This window comes from Dipodomys spectabilis, unplaced genomic scaffold (genome assembly GCF_019054845.1).
Source record: "Dipodomys spectabilis isolate Male_0828 unplaced genomic scaffold, ASM1905484v1 ptg000187l, whole genome shotgun sequence".
In the NCBI taxonomy this organism is placed as follows: domain Eukaryota; kingdom Metazoa; phylum Chordata; class Mammalia; order Rodentia; family Heteromyidae; genus Dipodomys; species Dipodomys spectabilis.
This window is the reverse complement of record NW_024870864.1, coordinates 14,438,662-14,457,689: the sequence shown is the minus strand read 5'-3', so window position 1 is coordinate 14,457,689 and position 19,028 is coordinate 14,438,662. Positions and strand designations below refer to the sequence as shown.

The following is a 19,028-nucleotide window of genomic DNA, read 5'->3' as shown; positions in this document are numbered from 1 at the left end:
TCTGTGTTTTTTATAAGACACGAGAAGCATTATCTGGTTGGTGCTCCTGAGGCTGATGGAAGACAGACAGACAACATTGAGAGGGTTGTCAATACTCCTGTCCATTGCCATTAAATCTGGATGTCACCCCAGACTGTAAATGTGATGCCCAATAAATCAAGAGTTTAGGAGCATCACCTCGTTTCTGGTGATGCCACTGTGAATCACGACTAATCCCTAATTGGATCTGGAAGTGATGGAGACTGTCTCCTACAGATGCACACAGAGAGGATGGACACTGGGAAATGGGGATGTCACTCTAGCACCTGATATTGAAAACAGACACCAAATATCCACAGAATTAATTATGTTCTGGGAGTTTCCATGAGGAGTAAGGCATCACTGTTAACCTTGGGCTCAATAAATTCCTAGTACTGTCCTTCTGTATCTTTGGGTCAAAGCAGCAGGATCCTCTGAGCTGAACTGGGGCTCTCACTCATACTGTGTGCTGACTGGGACTGACTGCTACACAGGGTGTGAGCAGACCATGAAGAAGGGTTCAGGCACTTGGCTGTGCATGGACACATGCAAATCTTCAGGAGCTAGGCAAGGCTGCAGGACTTGGGCATGATCCCTGAGATTTCTGGCTTGAGGCCCATGATCTAGGCATTCTAATACTAGGATGAGGAGGAGTGGAGAGATTGGGCATCCTCTTCTCATTCCTGAATTTAGAGGAAATGGCTTTAATTTTTCACCATTTAGTAAAATGCTGGCTGTACATTTGTCATATACAGCCTTTATTGTATTGTGGAATATTCTGTAGATTCCTAGTTTTTCCAGAGCTTTCATCATAAAGGGGTGTTGGATCTTGTCAAATGCTTTCTCTGCATCTATTGAGATAATTGTGTGGTTCTTATCCTTACTCGTGTTGAATTTTATAACTTGATTTGCATATATTGAACCATCTTTGCATCCCTGAAATGATTCCTGTTTGATTATGGTGTATAATTTTTTTTGATGAGTTGTTGAAATCCTTAGGCCAAGATATTGTTGAGAAGTTTTGCGTCAATATTCATCAAAGAAATGGGTTCATAGTTCTCTTTCTTTGATGAGTCCCTGCCTGGTTTGTATGAGGGTTATGATGGCTTCATATAAAAGAGTGTGAAAGTGAATTTTTGCTTTCAATATCATTGAAGAGAACGTTGAGATTCCACCCCACCCCAGTTAGAATAGCTATAATCTAGAAATCCAGTAACAACAAATGCTGGAGGGGATGTGAACAGAAGGGAACCCTACTGTTGGTAGGAGTGTAAACTTGTTCAACCACTTTGGAAAGCAGTATGGAGGTTCCTCAAAAGACTTCACACAGAGCTCCCCTATGACACAGCAATCCCACTTTTGAGGATTTACACAAACAAGATCATACCAAAGCTACCACAACAACCATGTTTATCACAGCATTATTTACCATAGTTAGGATATGGAACCAATCCCGATGCCCCTCAGTAGATGAATGAATCAAGAAAATGTGGTACATATATACAATGAAATTCTATGCCTCCATCAGAAAGAATGACATTGCCCCATTTCCTAGGAAATTGAAAGGCTTGGAAAAAATTATATTAAGTGAAGTAAGCCAGGCCTAAAGAAACATAGGTCCCATGGCATGTAGAGGGCTTAAGTGGTAAAGGAAAATCTATCACTATTCATGCATGCCATGGTGCAGATGGGGAGAACCAGTGTTTCCCTGTGAGCTAGTTTTTTTTTTCTTTTTTAATTGTAAAAATATCATACAGAGGGGTTACAATTACATGGTCAAGGTAATGAGTACATTTCTTATCAAGCATTGTTACCTCCTGCTTTGTTTCGCCTACCATCCCTTCCCATCTCCTCCACCACCCCAGTCACCACCCCCCAACCCCACCCTACGTCCGAGTTGTAAAGTTCGTTTTTCAACATAACGTCTTGTAATCTCATTGTTGCAATGGGTTTATCTGTATCCATATTTAAACAATTTGTTTTATTCTTTCCCCTCCACAAGTTATAATACCATCAAATACAGTGAAAACAGGGGTTATACCATGGCGGAGGGACATACAAACCAACAAAGAAATAATCTTTTTTTTTTCTTGGTCCAATCAAGGGGCCTGAACTCTGGGCCTGGGCACTGTCCCTCAGCTCTTCAGCTCAAGGCTAGCACTCTACCACTTGAGCAACAGTGCCACTTCCAGCTTTTTTTTCTACTTATGTGGTGCTGAGGAATCAAACCCAGCGCCTCATGCATGCAAAGCAAGCACTGTACCACTAAGCCACCGTCTCAGCCCCAAAGAAATAATCTTATAAATATGTTAGAAACAATAGCAAGCAAGAAAAAAAAAAACATTTGAGTCCTTATTGTGGGGTTCATTTCACCTAACATAAACTTATCTGACCATTTCTGCTTGTTTCAGACATATACTAATTATTGCAAATAAGAGAAAGCATGGGACCTATGTTTCTTTGGGCATGGCTTACTTCACTTAATATATTTTTTTCCAAATATTTCCATTTCCTAAAAAAGGGGCGATGCCATTCTTTCTCATGGAGGCATAGAATTCCATTGTGTATATATATCGCATTTTCTTGATCCATTCATCTACTGAGGGGCATCTGGGTTGGTTCCATATCTTAGCTATGGTAAATAATGCTGCAATCAACATAGTTGTGCTGGTAGCTTTAGTATGGTCTTGCTTCTGATCATTTGGGTAAATGCCCAAAAGTGGGATTGCTGGGTCATAAGGGAGCTCTATGTGGAGTCTTTTGAGGAACCTCCATACTACTTTCCAAAGTGGTTGAACAAGTTTACACTCCCACCACCAATGCAGTAGGGTTCCCTTCTGTCCACATCCCCTCCAACATCTGTTGTTATTAGAGTTTTTGGTTATAGCCATTCTAACTGTGGTGAGGTGGAAACTCAATGTTGTTTTGATTTGCATTTCTTTTATGTCTATTGGCCATTGAGTCCTGACAATTTACAAGGTTGCTAGTATTGACTTCTTGAAACCAATGTGCTGGGAAAGTATTATAATTAGAAGAAAAGCAGGGTGATACTCTCAGTGTGAATTCATCACTGTTAGTTACAGATGTCAAGTGCACTCATTGCCAATGGACTTTTCATGGGATGTGGATTTGTTCACCAACTTTTGAGAAGTCTTTTTTTTCCCTTTTTTATTGTGAAAATACCATTCATAGGGGTTACAATTACATGAACAAGGTAATGAGTACATTTCTTATCAAGCATTGTTGCCTCCTTCTTTTTTTCCCCTTCCCATCCCTGCAAAGGGTCAAAACTGTTTTAAGATTAAAGTTGTAAGGAGATGGGGACAAACAAATCGTTTAAGGATTCAGGTGGACCTGTTGCAACAATGAGAAGTACAAAATGTCATGTCAAAACCAGCATTACAATGTCGGTGGGGGGGGGGGTATGATTGGGTGGGAGGGAGGGGGGAGGCTGGGAAGGGAGGTGAAGGGTAAACAAAGGAGGAGGCTGCAATGCTTGGTAAGAAATGTATGCATTATCCTGCCCATGTAATTGTAACCCCTCTGTACAGTATGTTCTCAAATAAAATTAAATTAAATTAAAAAAAAAAAAAGATTAAAGTTGTACATGGAGCCTGTAGGGGGACACCTTGCCTCCTGCAGAGAAGAGCTGTCACTGCCTTCGTGCTCCAAGAATATGGCACCCAGATACCAGTGTTCTGAATCCACCTCCTAGCCTGCAGCTCTCCCGCCTTAATCACACCTACATTTCATCATCCTGAAGCTAAATAGATAAGTTCAGGATGTTGTTCTACACCATCTGCTTAGAAACATAGTTTCACACACTTATAAACCCTCTTTAAAGAAATCTACCTCACCATATTGTTATCTAACAAATTGGCAAAGTTTCCACTATAAATAATAGCCATCCCTCTCAACCCAGAGACGGTGATGCCAAATGCTCTTCAGTACACCATCCATCTTATATCATTGGTCAAAGTTAGTTAGAACATGTTATAAAGATGTGTACTTAGCGTTTAATTGCTGACAAGACCTTAATAAAAGCAACTTGAAGGGAAGAATTCTTTATTTCAATCTTAGATCAGAAATTTTACACTGCCATGTGGGCAGAGAACAGGGGAGCTCACATCATGTCACCCAAGAAGCACAGTGAATGTTCTCCTTCTTCCTCCTGGCTCTTTTATTGCATGAGAGACCTCATCCTATTGAAAGGAGCTGTGGACTATGAGGTGGATCTTCCTCTCACAGTCAATTCTCTCTAAAGAGTTTCTCAAAGACAGGTTCAGAAATACACTTTCTTAATCTGCAAGCAATCCTACCCATTTGACAATGCAGAAGTACTATAAAAGGTTCCCAAAGTATTTCTGTTTTCTTGAAACTTTCATGAGAATGGTAAGTGTAGAAATAAGATTATTTAGCAATATATAGGTTAGCAATATATATGTTTCCTCAGAGGTTTCCATGCTCTACATTCTACACTTCTGTCTTTAGGACAGGCTCTGGACAAACTAAGCTACCTTTCATCAGATGCCTCATAATTTGTGTTTGTGTATGTGTGTTTGTGTGTGTATCTGCACATGATGCATCTTTCTCTTGATATTTATAAATATACACACATATACATGTATGTATGCAGCAATAAATAAATCTATATGCATGTTTTAAAACCTATAGCCCATAGGGATATATGCCACTCATTTTTTAATTATGAACTTAATGATATTTGAAAAGTCTTTATTGTACATATAAAGTCACATTTTATTGTTCCATTTATATATTACCACACATTACTGTATATTATATTATATAATTCTGTAATACTGGTAATAGTACTAACTATTCCTTGGATGTTTCCATAAATGAAATAAAATGTATTCTATTCATTCATATATTTTGTAGATTTTTCTATTTCTGGTGTTTCCGATTATTTTTTAAATATCTATAGTGAAGCAATTGGTTTTTAACGAAAATAGTGTGCAATGAACCACTCAAAAACTTTTTGGCATACAACACAAGTACTTATATTCATCAGCAATTCATACTTTTTTTGGTCACTCATAGAGCTTGAACTCAGGGCTAGCACTCTCCATTTTGAGGCACATGATTGGAGATAAGAGTCTCATGGACTTTCCTGCTGACATCCTCAGATGTCAGCCTTCTGAGTAGTTAGGATTTACAGGCATGAGCCACCCGCTCAAGACTATTCACACTCTTAATGACTGTTGATCCAACTGGAGCTCTTGTGTTGCAGGTCACTCAGCTTGCCTCTGACATGGATTTTGTTTGATCTTCCTCAGTGGCCAAAGAGTCACTTCTAGAGTTCATAAGTGACACCTAGAGATCAAGGTACATAGACAAATTCAGGTCACAAAATGCCCAACACAGAAACACATTTGTAAAGGAATTGTAGTCCAAAGCCTTGAGCTTGCTAAGCAATTCTGTTTTATTTTTTTTTTTCATTTTATTTTAAAGATGCTGTACAGAGGGGTTGCAGTTATATGAGTAAGGCGATGAGTACATTACTTGTCCATCATTGTTACCCATTCCCTTGTTGTTGTCCCACCATCCCTTCCCTCTGAACTAGCATATCATTATAAAATTTAGGAAAAATTTTCCATTAAGCAATGATGCAGTGTACATAGCAGAAGTTTGAAAATCATAGATGAAAACATTCAACTCAAATGTGACTTTTCCACTTGAAATCTGGAAATTGGAGAAACAATATATTTTGAGGAAAATTTCTTTTCAATTCATAATTGCATACTATCAAAATATCACCTTAATGAGAAGTGAACAACATATTTTACAATTTCAAATGATCTCTTAACTTCATATTTTTACAGTTTTGATCCCTCCATGAAGAGACCTGAGTCTAATGAAACACAACATTCAGGGAAGAGTGAGGCATGGTGCTTTTTTATTGTGAAAATACTGCACAGAGGGGTGTTTTTGTAGTCACAATTAGATAGAAACTAGTTATGTGACAGAGCTCAGTGTGACCCAGAAGCACTTTCCCATACTCCTGTCAGGATGAGATGCACAGCAAATCTTGCTGTGTAGACTTAAATAAAATTGAATGAGACGAAGTATGTATGTTTGGTACACACATCCAGCGAGAGACTTTCCCTGATGGATTCTTCCATGTAGTTAGTTATATCATGGACCTAGATTAAACCTACTTCCTGTGATTCTTCTAATTAAACAACTTGTAGACAAAGAATATACACATATAATTTAATACCTAAATATAACTTTATTATGTTGTGCCTACTGTAGTTCTATGGTTATCTCTTACTGATGTACCTTCTACTTCCTCCAACCAAGTAATGTGGCCATGTGATTGGAACTAGACTTAGGATAACCCTAAAACCCCAGACTAATTCAAATCTATTTCAGAACAATGACACAAATGTAGGACAAAAGTCAGCATCACATCACCTGGGTTATTACCCTGAGTTCAGAGACACATAGAGGAAGAGAGTGAGGGCAGAGATGAAAAGTGCTGCCAGGAATCTAAGAACACCAGAAAGTCAACAGAGAACTGATGGATCAAAAAGGACTCTATGTAAAAGACAGTGTCTTGGTTCAAGTTCCCATCTTCTATTTCAATTAGGCCCTCAGAGTGTAAAAACAATAATCAGAGTTTCATACCTAACAGTCCCATGTTGATAACCCAGTAAGTATAAATTGCCACTTTGATATTTTCCTTTGTTCACCAGAAATTAGATCTCTGGCATAGGTCTCCTTCAGACATTCTGAAAGAAAGAACAATTCAAGAATCAACTTTGTTTCATCATTTTGTTGTTCCCTTTCCCTTCCCTAATTCAGATAAATGTATATATAGTACACAGGGTACCAAAATAAAATACAGTGACAACAGGGGATAAACCATAGGGGAAAACCGAAAAAAAAAGAAAAAAGAGGTAATGCAAGAGCAATACTCACAAAACAATATGTTGGAAATGAACCTTACATCTTGGTGGGACATAATGAGGGAGGGAAAGTGGGAGGAAAATGGGAAAGAGAGTAACAATGTTCAGCAAGAAATGCACTTACTAATTTACACATGTAACTGTATCCCCATTGTACATTATCTTGACAATAAAACAGAATTTAAAAATATCAACTTTTCTTGAAGGGACAGGAGAGAATGACATTATTTTACTCAAAACCTGACTTGTTGAATGATAATTTCTTATCTTATTACTTAAAGATAATAAAGATATAATTAAAACAGAATCATCTTTTTCAATCTTTATTACCCTCATGACCACAAAAGTTTTAAACTAAAAATTCAAAGTTTAAATTTTATAGGCTCTGTGGCTCTCTTCCTCAAATCTTCCCTCTTGACCATCATTCCACGACAGGTCATCCATTCCCCAGATCCACAGGGGTCCAGCCCTGCTGCTTTGAGGAAGGTGGATGGATTCTGAATATGTGAACAGACAGTCCACACAAGAGTTGTTTTGTGATTTGTGTGGAGCAATGTGAGATGAAGGGTGGAAGTGATCTGCTGACTATTGGTAGAAGATCAGGACTTACTATTGCTAAATCAAGCAGAAGAATTGAAGGAGCCTAACTTCAAAACTGAGCTCCCACACAATTAAATTTGTGCCTAAAAAGTCTGAATATTTTTTATTTACATTCGTGTCTGGATGAACTAAAACACAAGACACATAAGTAGAAAAAACATTTACATAACATTGTCTTTTAAAATGAAACAGCTGGACACCACTGACTCAGGCTTGTAATCCTAGCTACTCAGGAGGCTTAAATCTGAGGATCACAGTTCAAAGCCAGCTGGGGCAGAAAAGTCCATGAGAATCTTATCTCCAATTAACCACCAGAAAACCAGAAGTAGCACTGTGGCTCAAGTGGTGAACGCTAGCCATGACATGAAAATCTCAGGGAGAGTGTCTAGTGTCCAGAGTTCAAGCCCCATGAAATACATATATATGTATAAGCATACATATATATGTATATATGTATGAAATACATATATATGTATTTATACATATATATACATACAACATGCATAAAGAATCATATAGTCTGCAGCATGATGGATAGAAGTAGAGAACACCTTGTTAACAAAAATAGTAAAGACAAAGAGCATTGTCTATACTCCTTCTCACTCAAGCAAAATTTAAAAAAATAAAATGCAATAGTTATACTATGGGGCTGACAAGGGCACAGGATCAGAGCGCAGGAGGTTGAACACAGAAGAAAGATGGAAGACTATGATCAATGCACATAATACACATATACTGAGAAACCCAGAATCCCATTAATGATTACAGATATGTACATTAATAAAAAAAATAGGCTATCAGAAAATAAGGGAATAAAATCTGAAGCAATGAATCCATTCTTTGTATTAGAGGCAATTCCTGATTAAATACCGTTATTTATTTTATTATTGCATAAATATCAACTGATACAATTCAGACTCTCCAAGTATTAACTGGCCTTTTCTGACAACATTCTGATCAGGTGGAGGCAGCAGGAGGAGCAGCTAGGGCAGCCCAGACTCACACTTCAGCTTCCCTGGGAGGTTTTTGTTATGGCTTGTATCTCTGTGGGAGGGAAACTGCTATGCTGTTGACAGTAATAAGTGGCAACATCTTCGGGCTCCAGGCCACTGATCCTGAGAGTGAACTCTGTCCCAGATTGACTCCCACTGAACCTTGATGGAACTCCAGACTCCAAAATATCTGTACCGTAGATCAAGAGTTTAGGAGCTTTCCCTGGTTGCTGCTGGTACCAGGCTAAAGCATACCCAATGTCCTCACTGGCCCTGCAAGTGATGGTGGCAGTGTCTCCTAGAGACACAGACAGTGAAGATGGAGACTGGGTCATCTGGATATCACACTTGGCACCTGGAAGCAGAAACATGAAAACAAATATCCGCACTAATTATCAAGTTATAAGAAGGCATCCCTGAAGAGTAAACATCCTGGATCACACTGAGCTGTGTTAATCCCTAGCATTGTCCTTTTTTACCTGGGAGCCAGAGCAGCAGGATCCCCAGGAGCTGAGCAGGGGTCCTCATGTCCATGCTGTGTGCTGGCTTGGACTGACTACTGCCTAATGTGAGCAGCCTATGAAGAAGTCCTGAGCATACTGGGCTGTGCTGTTGGTGCATGCAAATGAGCAGTAGAGTTATACACAGCTGTCCAGCTGCCTCATCTCAGCAACTCTGCATTCTGAGTCTCAAGGGAACTAGGTCGGGCAACAGAATAAGTTTTAAACACAGAAGAGAATCCCCAAGTTGCTTTCCTGTGATGTGCGCACAACAATGGTAACTTTGATGATCAAAGCTTTTTTTCGTCTTATTTCTTTAACTGAGTCAAGACTTGTTCACTGGAGTGTTAGTGCCAGAAATTTACAAACAAATATTCCACAACACAAATTTGGCATTTCTTTATTATTATGCAGGACAGAAAGTTTTACAGTAGCTCTGATTCACTGATAATCTGTATGTGTCAACTTATCAACACTGCTGTCCTGTAATGAATCCAATCCATGGAGGTGGAATAAGTGTAGCTGTTGTGTTGATAAGAAAATGCCTGGACTTCTGTACTGTGCTGTTCAGCCTTATTATCTCCTTCATCTCTGAGTTTTTGTCCCAGGTGATCCATACAAGCATGTCCTTTCAGAGCCTTTCTCCCTTCATGTCTGAGCAGCCTTTATAATTTTTACTGACCTAGAATTGTGTATCATTTTATATATCCATTCTGAAGGTTCTCATATTATTCCTTCTGGCTTTTAATCAGCTTCACCACAAGTACTATGTTCAGAAGCAGAGATAAATTCTCCTTAAAAGGGAGGATAAACTCGAACTGGGAAGGTGGCTGAGTGGTAGAGCGCTTGCCTTGCATGCCTGAAGCCCTGGGTTCTATTCCTCAGCACCACATAAGCAAAAAGAAAAAAGCCAGAAGTGGCACTGTGGCTCAAGTAGTAGAGCGCTAGCCTTGAGCTGAAGAGCTGAGGGACAGCGCCCAGGCCAAGAGTTCAGGCCCCATGACCGGACCCAAAAAAAAAAATAAAAGAAGGATAAACTAAGGTTATCTTGAAGCCTATTTTGTGGCCTAAACCTACATATGTCTCCTGTTCAGTGGACTCTTCTAGATCCTAAGAGAACACTGTGCTGCACACCTGGGTAAAAGGTATTGGGCCCATGCAGAGTGAGTATGTTGGAAGCTCTGAACAGAATCTTGAAATCAATAGAACATGGAAATGTCATCCATATTAGGATAAGGCAACATGGGAGAACTGATTTTCTGTGCTAGGGAGAAACATCAATTTTACTCCATTTTAGGTGCTGAGATGGAGTGACCCAAGAGGACATCCATATGTGTTGGATTTGCCTGTGCAGTTGTCAGGGCTCAGGAAGTCACTATTGCATGGGATACAAAGTTGGCTCATCTTATCCATGTTATCACATTCTGAGGAATATCTGAACAAATCTGTGGGTGGGGGCAGGGTGTGTATGATCTGATCATGTAAGTGGCAGTAACACCAAGAGTTTCATATCACCCAGAAGAGTTGTTGATGATATGACTAAATTAATGAGGGAAAATTAGAGGCAATGCTCTTGAGGTAAAAAAAAAAAAGTAAGCTAATTAAATGAAAATTTCATCTAATATTAGTGACATATTTCAAAGATTTTTATACTGAATATTTTCTGGAAAAAAGAAAATCAGAAAATTTTTCTAAGAATTCATTTAATAATAACCTAATTTTTTGATGTGAGTGAAGTAATTACCATAAATTTACATATGTATGATGCATACATATGCATATATGAATGTGTACATGTAAATATATATACATATTCATGAATAGATGCACAAATGGATAATTTTTTTCTAATCTAGAAGTAATGATGCTTTCATTTTTTTTAAATTTAATTTAATTTTATTTGTGAACATACTGTACAGAGGAGTTACAGTTACATGGGCAGGATAATGCGTACATTTCTTACCAAGCATTGCAGCCTCCTCCTTTGTTTACCCTTCACATCCCTTCCCAGCCTCCCCCCTCCCCCCCTAATCCCAATCCTTCTCCTTCCTCCCCACCACCCTTCCGCCCCCCCCCCTTCCGCCCCCCCCCCCGCCCCCCCGCACTAACGTTGTAAAGCTCGTTTTGGACATGACAACTTGTACTTCTCATTGTTGCAACAGGTCCACCTGTATCCTTAAACAACTGGTTTTTCCCCATCTCCTCCACAAGTTATACTGACATCAAATATAGTGAAAGCAGGGGTTATACTGTGGGGGAGGGACATACAAAGCAACAAAGAGATAATCTTATAAATGTGTTAGAAACACATGTATGAAAGAAAAAAACATTAAAATACATATCTAAGGGTTCATTTTCCTGACATCACATTACCTGACCTTTTCCGCTTGACTCATACATATACTAGATATTACAAATAAGGGAAACCATGGGACCTACGTTTCTTTGGGCCTGGCTTACTTCACTTAATATAATTTTTTCCAAGTTTTTCCATTTCCTAACAAATGGGGCAATGTCATTCTTTCTGATGGAGGCATAGAATTCCATTGTGTATATATACCACATTTTCTTGATCCATTCATCTACTGAGGGGCATCTGGGTTGGTTCCATATCTTAGCTATGGTAAATAATGCTGCAATAAACATAGTTGTGCTGGTAGCTTTAGTGTGGTCTTGTTTGTAAACATTAGGGTAAATGCCCAAAAGTGGGATTGCTGGGTCATAGGGGAGCTCTATGCGAAGTCTTTTGAGGAACCTCCATACTGCTTTCCAAAGTGGTTGAACAAGTTTACATTCCCACCAACAAGGAAGTAAGGTTCCTTTCTGTCCACAGCCCCTCCAGTATCTGTTGTTGTTAGAGTTCTTGATTTTTGCCGTTCTAACTGGAGTGAGGTGATATCCCAATGTTGTTTTGATTTGCATTTCTTTTATGGCGAGGGATGTTGAACATTTCTTCATGTGTCTATTGGCCATCCTTCTTTCTTCTTCAGAGAAGATTCTCTTTAAGTCTTTCGCCCACTTACTATTGGGCAGTTGTTTCTTTGAGGATTTGTTGTTGGGGTGTTTAATTTTTTGAGTTCCAAGTATATTTAAATATGAGACCCTTGTCCGTTGTATGGCTAGTAAAGATCTTCTCCCAATCCGTGGGCTTTCTATTGATCTTGCTAGCTATGTCATTTGCCCTGCAGAAGCTCTGCAACTTTATGCAATCCCATTTGTCCAACCTTTCTTTGATTTGTTGTGTTTCCGGGTCTCTATTCAGAAAATTTCGGCCTGAGCCAAGGAGACCTAGGGTTTCTCCTATTCCATCCTGTAATGTTTTCAGAGTGTCTGCTTTGAGTTCAAGGTCTTTGATCCATTTGGAGTTGATTCTGGTGCAGGGTGATATATAAGGATCTAGCTTAATTTTTCTACATGTAGTTAACCAATTTTGCCAGCACCATTTACTGAAGAGGCTGTCTGTCTTCCATTCTATTGTTTTAGCTCCCTTATCGAAGATTAGATGGCTATAGGTCTGTAGGTTCATTTCTGGGTTTTCAATTCTATTCCATTGGTCCTGAGGTCTGTTCTTATGCCAATACCAAGCTGTTTTGATTACTATGGCTTTATAGTAGAGTTTGAAATTTGGTATTGATATTCATCCAGCCGTGTTCTTTCCATTGAGGAGCGTTTTTGCTATTCGGGGTCTTTTATTGTTCCATATGAATTTTTGGAGTGCCTCTTCTATTTCCTTGAAGAATGAGGGTGGAATTTTGATAGGTATTGTGTTGAATTTGTAGATAGCCTTGGGAAGTATTGCCATTTTCACGATGTTAATCTTTCCAATCCAGGAGCATGGGAGGTTTTGCCATTTTTTAAGTTCTGTGTTGATTTCCTTTTTCAAGATTTTAAAGTTTTCATAATAGACGTCCTTCACTTCTTTAGTTAAGTTAATTCCTAGGTATTTTATTTTTTGTGGGGCTATTACAAATGGAGTTGCTTTCCTAACTTCAGCCACACTTTTCTCATTGTTGGCATACAGAAAAGCCATTGATTTTGGGGGGTTAATTTTATAACCTGCTACTTTGCCAAAGTTTTGAATCAGCTTGAGTAATTTGGGAGTGGAGTCTATGGGATTCTTTAAATACAAGATCATGTCATCTGCAAAGAGGGAGAGTTTTATTTCTTCTTTCCCTATTTGGATCCCCTTTATGTCTGCATCTTGTCTTATTGCTGTAGCTAGGCATTCTAATACTAGATTGAAGAGAAGTGGAGAGAGTGGGCATCCTTGTCTTGTTCCTGAGTTAAGAGGAAATGGCTTTAGTTTTTCACCATTGAGTATAATGCTGGCTGTAGGTTTGTCATATACAGCCTTTATTGTATTGAGGAATGTTCCATGGATTCCTAATTTTTCCAAAACCTTCATCATAAAGGGGTGTTGGATCTTGTCGAATGCTTTTTCTGCATCTATTGAGATAACCATGTGGTTCTTATTCTTGCTCCTGTTGATGTGATGAATAATATTAATTGATTTGCGTATATTGAACCAGCTTTGCATCCCTGAAATGAATCCTGCTTGATCGTGGTGTATGATTTTTTGGATGAATTGTTGAAGTCGGTTGGCCAAAATTTTGTTGAGAAGTTTTGCATCAATGTTCATCAAAGAAATGGGTCTATAGTTCTCTTTCTTTGATGAGTCCCTGCCTGTTTTTGGGATGAGGGTTATGATGGCTTCATAGAATGTGTTCGGTAGTGAGCTTTCTCTTTCAATTTCATTGAAGAGTTGGAGGAGAATTGGTGTGAGCTCTGCTTTGAAGGCCTTGTAAAATTCCGCTGTGAAACCATCTGGTCCTGGACTTTTCTTAGCTGGGAGGTCTCTTATTGCTGTTTCTATTTCAATGCTTGATATGGGCCTGTTAAGATAGTTTGCCTCATCTTGGTTTAGTTTTGGCATGTCAATATTTGCTAGGAAGAGGTCCATTTCTGTCAAGTTCTCAAACTTATTAGCATAAAGTTTTGAGAAGTATTCCCTTATAATGTTCTGAATCTTGCTTGTTTCCGTGGTGATGTTTCCATTCTCATCTCTGAGTTTATTGATTTGGGTGTGTTCTCTTCTTTTTCTGATAAGATTTGCTAAGGGTCTGTCAATTTTGTTAAGTTTTTCGAAGAACCAACTCTTTGTTTTGTTGATTCTTTCTATAGTTTTTTTGGATTCTAATTCATTTAATTCTGATTTAATTTTGATTATTTCTTTCCGTCTACTGGATTGGGGTTTATCTTGCTGCTCTTTTTCAAGGAGGTTTAGATGTGTCATTAAATTGTTGGTTTCAGATCTCTCCAATTTGTTGATGTAGGAGCTCAGAGCTATAAACTTGCCTCTGAGTACTGCCTTTGCTGTGTCCCAGAGGAGCTGGTATTTTGTGTGTTCATTTTTGTTGAATAGCATGAACATTTGAATTTCCTTTCTAATCTCTTCGATGACCCACTCATGATTCAGCAGTGTGTTGTTCAGCCTCCATGTGATACCGGACTTTCTTTGGTGGCTTTTGGTGTTGAGTTCTAACTTTATTCCCTTGTGGTCAGAGAGAATGCAAGGTATAACTTCAATGTTTCTGAATTTAGACAAGTTTGCTTTGTGGCCTAAAATGTGGTCTATTTTAGAAAACGTTCCATGTGCTGCTGAGAAAAACGTGTATTCTGATGCTGCTGAGTGAAATGTTCGGTAAATGTCTGTTAAGTCTAGTTGATCTATGCAGCTGTTTAGATCTGCGGTTTCTCTGTTGAGTTTTTGCCGAGTTGATCTATCTAGTGGGGAGAGTGGTGTGTTAAAATCCCCAACAATTAATGTCTTTGGATCTATATGGGATTTGAGGGAAAGTAGTGTTTCTTTGATAAATTTGGGTGCTCCATTGTTTGGCGAATAGATATTTAGAATTGTAATATCCTCCTGAAGGAGAGATCCTTTAATTAGTATGTAGCGACCCTTCTTTATCTCTTTTCACGAATTTTAATTTGAAGTCTATTTTATCTGATATTAGGATTGCAACTCCCGCCTGTTTATGCGGTCCGTTTGCTTGGTAGATTTTGTTCCAGCCTTTAACATTGAAAATGTGTTTGTTTTTACGGGCAAGATGTGACTCCTGTAGGCAGCAGATAGAAGGGTCTTGTTTTTTAATCCAACTAGACAGTCTATGTCGCTTAATTGGAGAGTTCAGTCCGTTAACATTAAGAGATAGGACTGAGAGGTATTTGGGAGTTCCTGCCATGTTATCTACCTTCTTGGGGGCTGCGAAAACTGGGTTCTTCCTATGGTTCTTGGATTCTCAGTTTGGGTGCAGTTTCTTGGCCTTTATTGCGGTCTTGTTGGTTTTCTATGTGTAGGACATCTTTAAGGATCTTTTCTAGGGCTGGTTTGGTGGAGATGCATTGTTTCAATTTTTCTTTGCTATGGAAGGTTTTTATTTGGCCTTCAGTTATGAAGGAGAGTTTAGCTGGGTACAGTATTCTTGGTTGATAGTTGTTTGTTTTTAGGGCATGGCATACATCATTCCAGGCTCTTCTTGCTTTGATTGTCTCTGCTGAGAAATCTGAGGTGATTCTAATTGGTTTCCCTTCATAAGTGATTAAAGGGTCTTGTTTTTTAATCCAACTAGACAGTCTATGTCGCTTAATTGGAGAGTTCAGTCCGTTAACGTTAAGAGATAGGACTGAGAGGTATTTGGGAGTTCCTGCCATGTTATCCACCTTCTTGGGGGCTGCGAAAACTGGGTTCTTCCTATGGTTCTTGGATTCTCAGTTTGGGTGCAGTTTCTTGGCCTTTATTGCGGTCTTGTTGGTTTTCTATATGTAGGACATCTTTAAGAATCTTTTGTAGGGCTGGTTTGGTGGAGATGTATTGTTTCAATTTTTCTTTGCTATGGAAGGTTTTTATTTGGCCTTCAGTTATGAAGGAGAGTTTAGCTGGGTACAGTATTCTTGGTTGATAGTTGTTTGTTTGTAGGGCATGGCATACATCATTCCAGGCTCTTCTTGCTTTGATTGTCTCTGCTGAGAAATCTGAGGTGATTCTAATTGGTTTCCCTTTATAAGTGATTAACCTTTTCTCCTTGACAGCTTTAAGGATCTTTTCCTTGTTCTGAGTTGATCCTATGTGGATTATAATGTGACGGTGGGATGTCCTATTCTGGTCTGGTCTATTTGGGGTTCTAAAAGCTTCTTGTATCTGAATAGGCCTATCTTTTTGTATGTTTGGGAAGTTCTCTGCTAGGATCCTGTTAAACAAATTTCCTAGACCATTAACTTCTGTTTCTAGGTGCTCCTCTACACCCATTATCCTTAGATTAGGCCTTCTGATGGTGTCTTCCAGGTGTTGGATAGATCTATCATACTTCTTGGACTTGTCTTGGATGGTTGTATGTTCTTTCTCTATAATATCTAGGCTGTCTTCAATCCCTGAGATTCGATCTTCTGCATGGTCTAACCTGCTGTCAAGACTCTCTACTTTGTTTTTTATCTCTTTCCTTCTAATTGGTCAGCTTTGATGGCTTCAAGTTCTTTGTTGAAGCTCTGTTTTAGGTCTTGTATGAATTTCTTTACTTCCTGAATTTGGTGTTCAGTGTTTGTCCTCAAATCACTTAGTTGATTGGTTATGGTTTCTTTGGACTCCCATTCCTTCTGTTGGGTTCCATTCAGCATTCCCTTTGTGGTCTCCCTGACTTCCTTCAGCTCCTTGTCAATGGATTCCATGAATGCCTTTAGTGATCTTTGTGTGTTCTCTTCCTGGTCTCTCAATTCCTGAATTACTCTTTGATTAGCTTCCTCCCGTTTGTGGGATTCCTGCAGTTCTCTTTCCTCTCGTTCGTGGGATTCCTGCAGTTCTCTTTGAGTGTTCTCAGCCTGCTCATGCCATTCCTCCCTTTCTCTTTGAGTATTCTCAAGTTGTTCACGCAAATCCTGTATCAGTTTTTGAGTAGCTTCCTCACGCTTATGATATTCCTGTATAAACTTTTGGGATACCTCCTCTCTCTCCCTATCACGCTCATACAGAGTCCTTTGTAAGTTGTCAAACTTCTCATTTATCATGTTTGCCACCAGTGTTTGTAGAGCTATTTGGGAACTCTCCTTTGGATTGTTCATTATCCGATCTGACCCCTGATTATCAAGATTGGGAATTGAGATACCCGGATTTGCCATTTTTCTTGTGTTTTTCTGGCTTACTCTGCCCATTTGAGATGAAAATAGCACCAGTTTTGTGCTAGAACACTATCTTAAGGCAACCATCAACCAACATTTGCATTTATACAGTCAATAGTCTACAGATACAATCTAGTTCAACAGATACATCTATTCAACATCAAACAACTATATATTAATGGGCTTCGAACCGCAGAGAAGAATTTGGAATACCAGAAATTTTTAGGGTTAGAGAGAGATGTGGGTAAAAATTAGGAATAGATTGGTGTGGGGAGGCACAGGGAGAGTTAACTATGGCCTAATCTCAATGCAGGAAATAGGTTGGGTAGGATGAAAGTAGAGAGGGAGAGAAAAAGAAGAAAGGGAAAGGGAAATGAAAAGAGACCAGAAAAAAAATAGAAACGTAAAAATTAATATAGTTATGGAGATTGAAAGATCATCTATTTAGAGAGGAATGTGAATATAATGAGAAACCAGGAGGGAGATAGAGGAGATGTGAAAAACTTAAAAAATGCTTAAAATATTATATAGGTATAAAGAGGTAGTACTGCTATTAAGGAATTTAAGTCTCAGAGGTTTTGGATTGAGTAATAAATTTGTGGATTAAGTGTGTACACTATGGGGGATAGGGTCTACTAGTTAACTATGGGTTTATCTGAGGATGTGCAGGACAAGAGTTAAGTCACATACAGAAGAACAAAAGAAAGGAAAAGGTGAAAAGGATAAGAAAGGGAGAAAAAAAAAGATCAGAAGTTCAGTAGAGCTAGACAAAAAACAAAAAGATAATTAAGAAAGAAAGAAAAAGAGAGAGAAGACAAGAAAAGAAAGGAAAATGTACATTCACGTATTCCTAAAATAAAAATTATAAGAGGGAAAAAAAAGTTACTGGAAAACAATTATTTTTTCAAAAAAGGCAAAAATTAAAGTTTAATAAAAGTTTTAGAAAAGGTAAAAAAATTTTATATATATAAGGTTCCAAAAAAAAAAAAAAGACAAAAGAAAAGAAGAAAAAAAAGTCCTTTGATTTTTTTTTTTTATTTTTTTGGGAGGGGTGGGACGAATCCTGTATCCCCCTTTTGTTTGTAACCAGCCTCTTGTTGGAGTCTCTGGTCAGCTTGAGGTCCTGTGGCTTGCTTGGTTTCTTAAGTCAGTTTGTTCGAACAGGCAGAAAAATGCTCTGCTTTACCCAAGATTTTGAGATTCCCCTCCCAGGTTAGTTTAATGGGAGGGTGATCTGCTTTGAGAATCACAAAAGAGGGGTGATGAGGCTAGGTTCTGGTAGAGTTGAGGCCTTTCAACAAACAGTAGCTTTTCCCTGGGGCTATTTTGTGAAAAATTCACAGAGCCCACCCTGGAGCCATTCTCAGGGTTTCTGTTTTTCAATTGATTGTGGAGGCTGCTAGAGGGAGGGGCAGCCTCTGGCTCTGGTTACCCAGTGAGGAATGCCACTCCAATGGCTGGTGCCTGAGCTGGGTGACTTTTCCCTGGATGGAGCTGAGTTTGGCAGGTCACTTCGCCGTTAAGTTCTTGTGACCTGTTAAATGACTCGTTTTATTCCAAGGCCTGAGCTGGAGCTAGCAGCTCCTCCGAGCTTTGTCGGTATCCAAGATGGAGATCACTGGTGCTGCGGGGGAGGGGTGACCTTCCCTCCTCTGCTCCCTGAGAAGGAGTGAGGACGTCGGGCTTCTACTCACGCTGAGTCTTGGATCCTGGGTCGTCTCTGGTCTGCAAACTGCAGGATGAAGATGTCCGCTCCTTGTCAGCTCTTGCTGGTGTTGAGTAGAATCCACTCGCCTGCTGCATCTGGCTCCTTC

The 19,028-nt window shown here is 39.1% G+C and overlaps 2 gene segments (V, D, J or C); both read right to left on the bottom strand.

The window, feature by feature from the left end:
* Positions 1–19,028, bottom strand: part of LOC122121261 — a 140,783-nt gene that overhangs the window by 26,224 nt on the left and 95,531 nt on the right.
* LOC122121251 lies at positions 8,535–9,100 on the bottom strand. The segment is given in 2 exon segments: positions 8,535–8,897; positions 9,022–9,100. Coding segments are annotated over 2 exon segments (396 nt in total).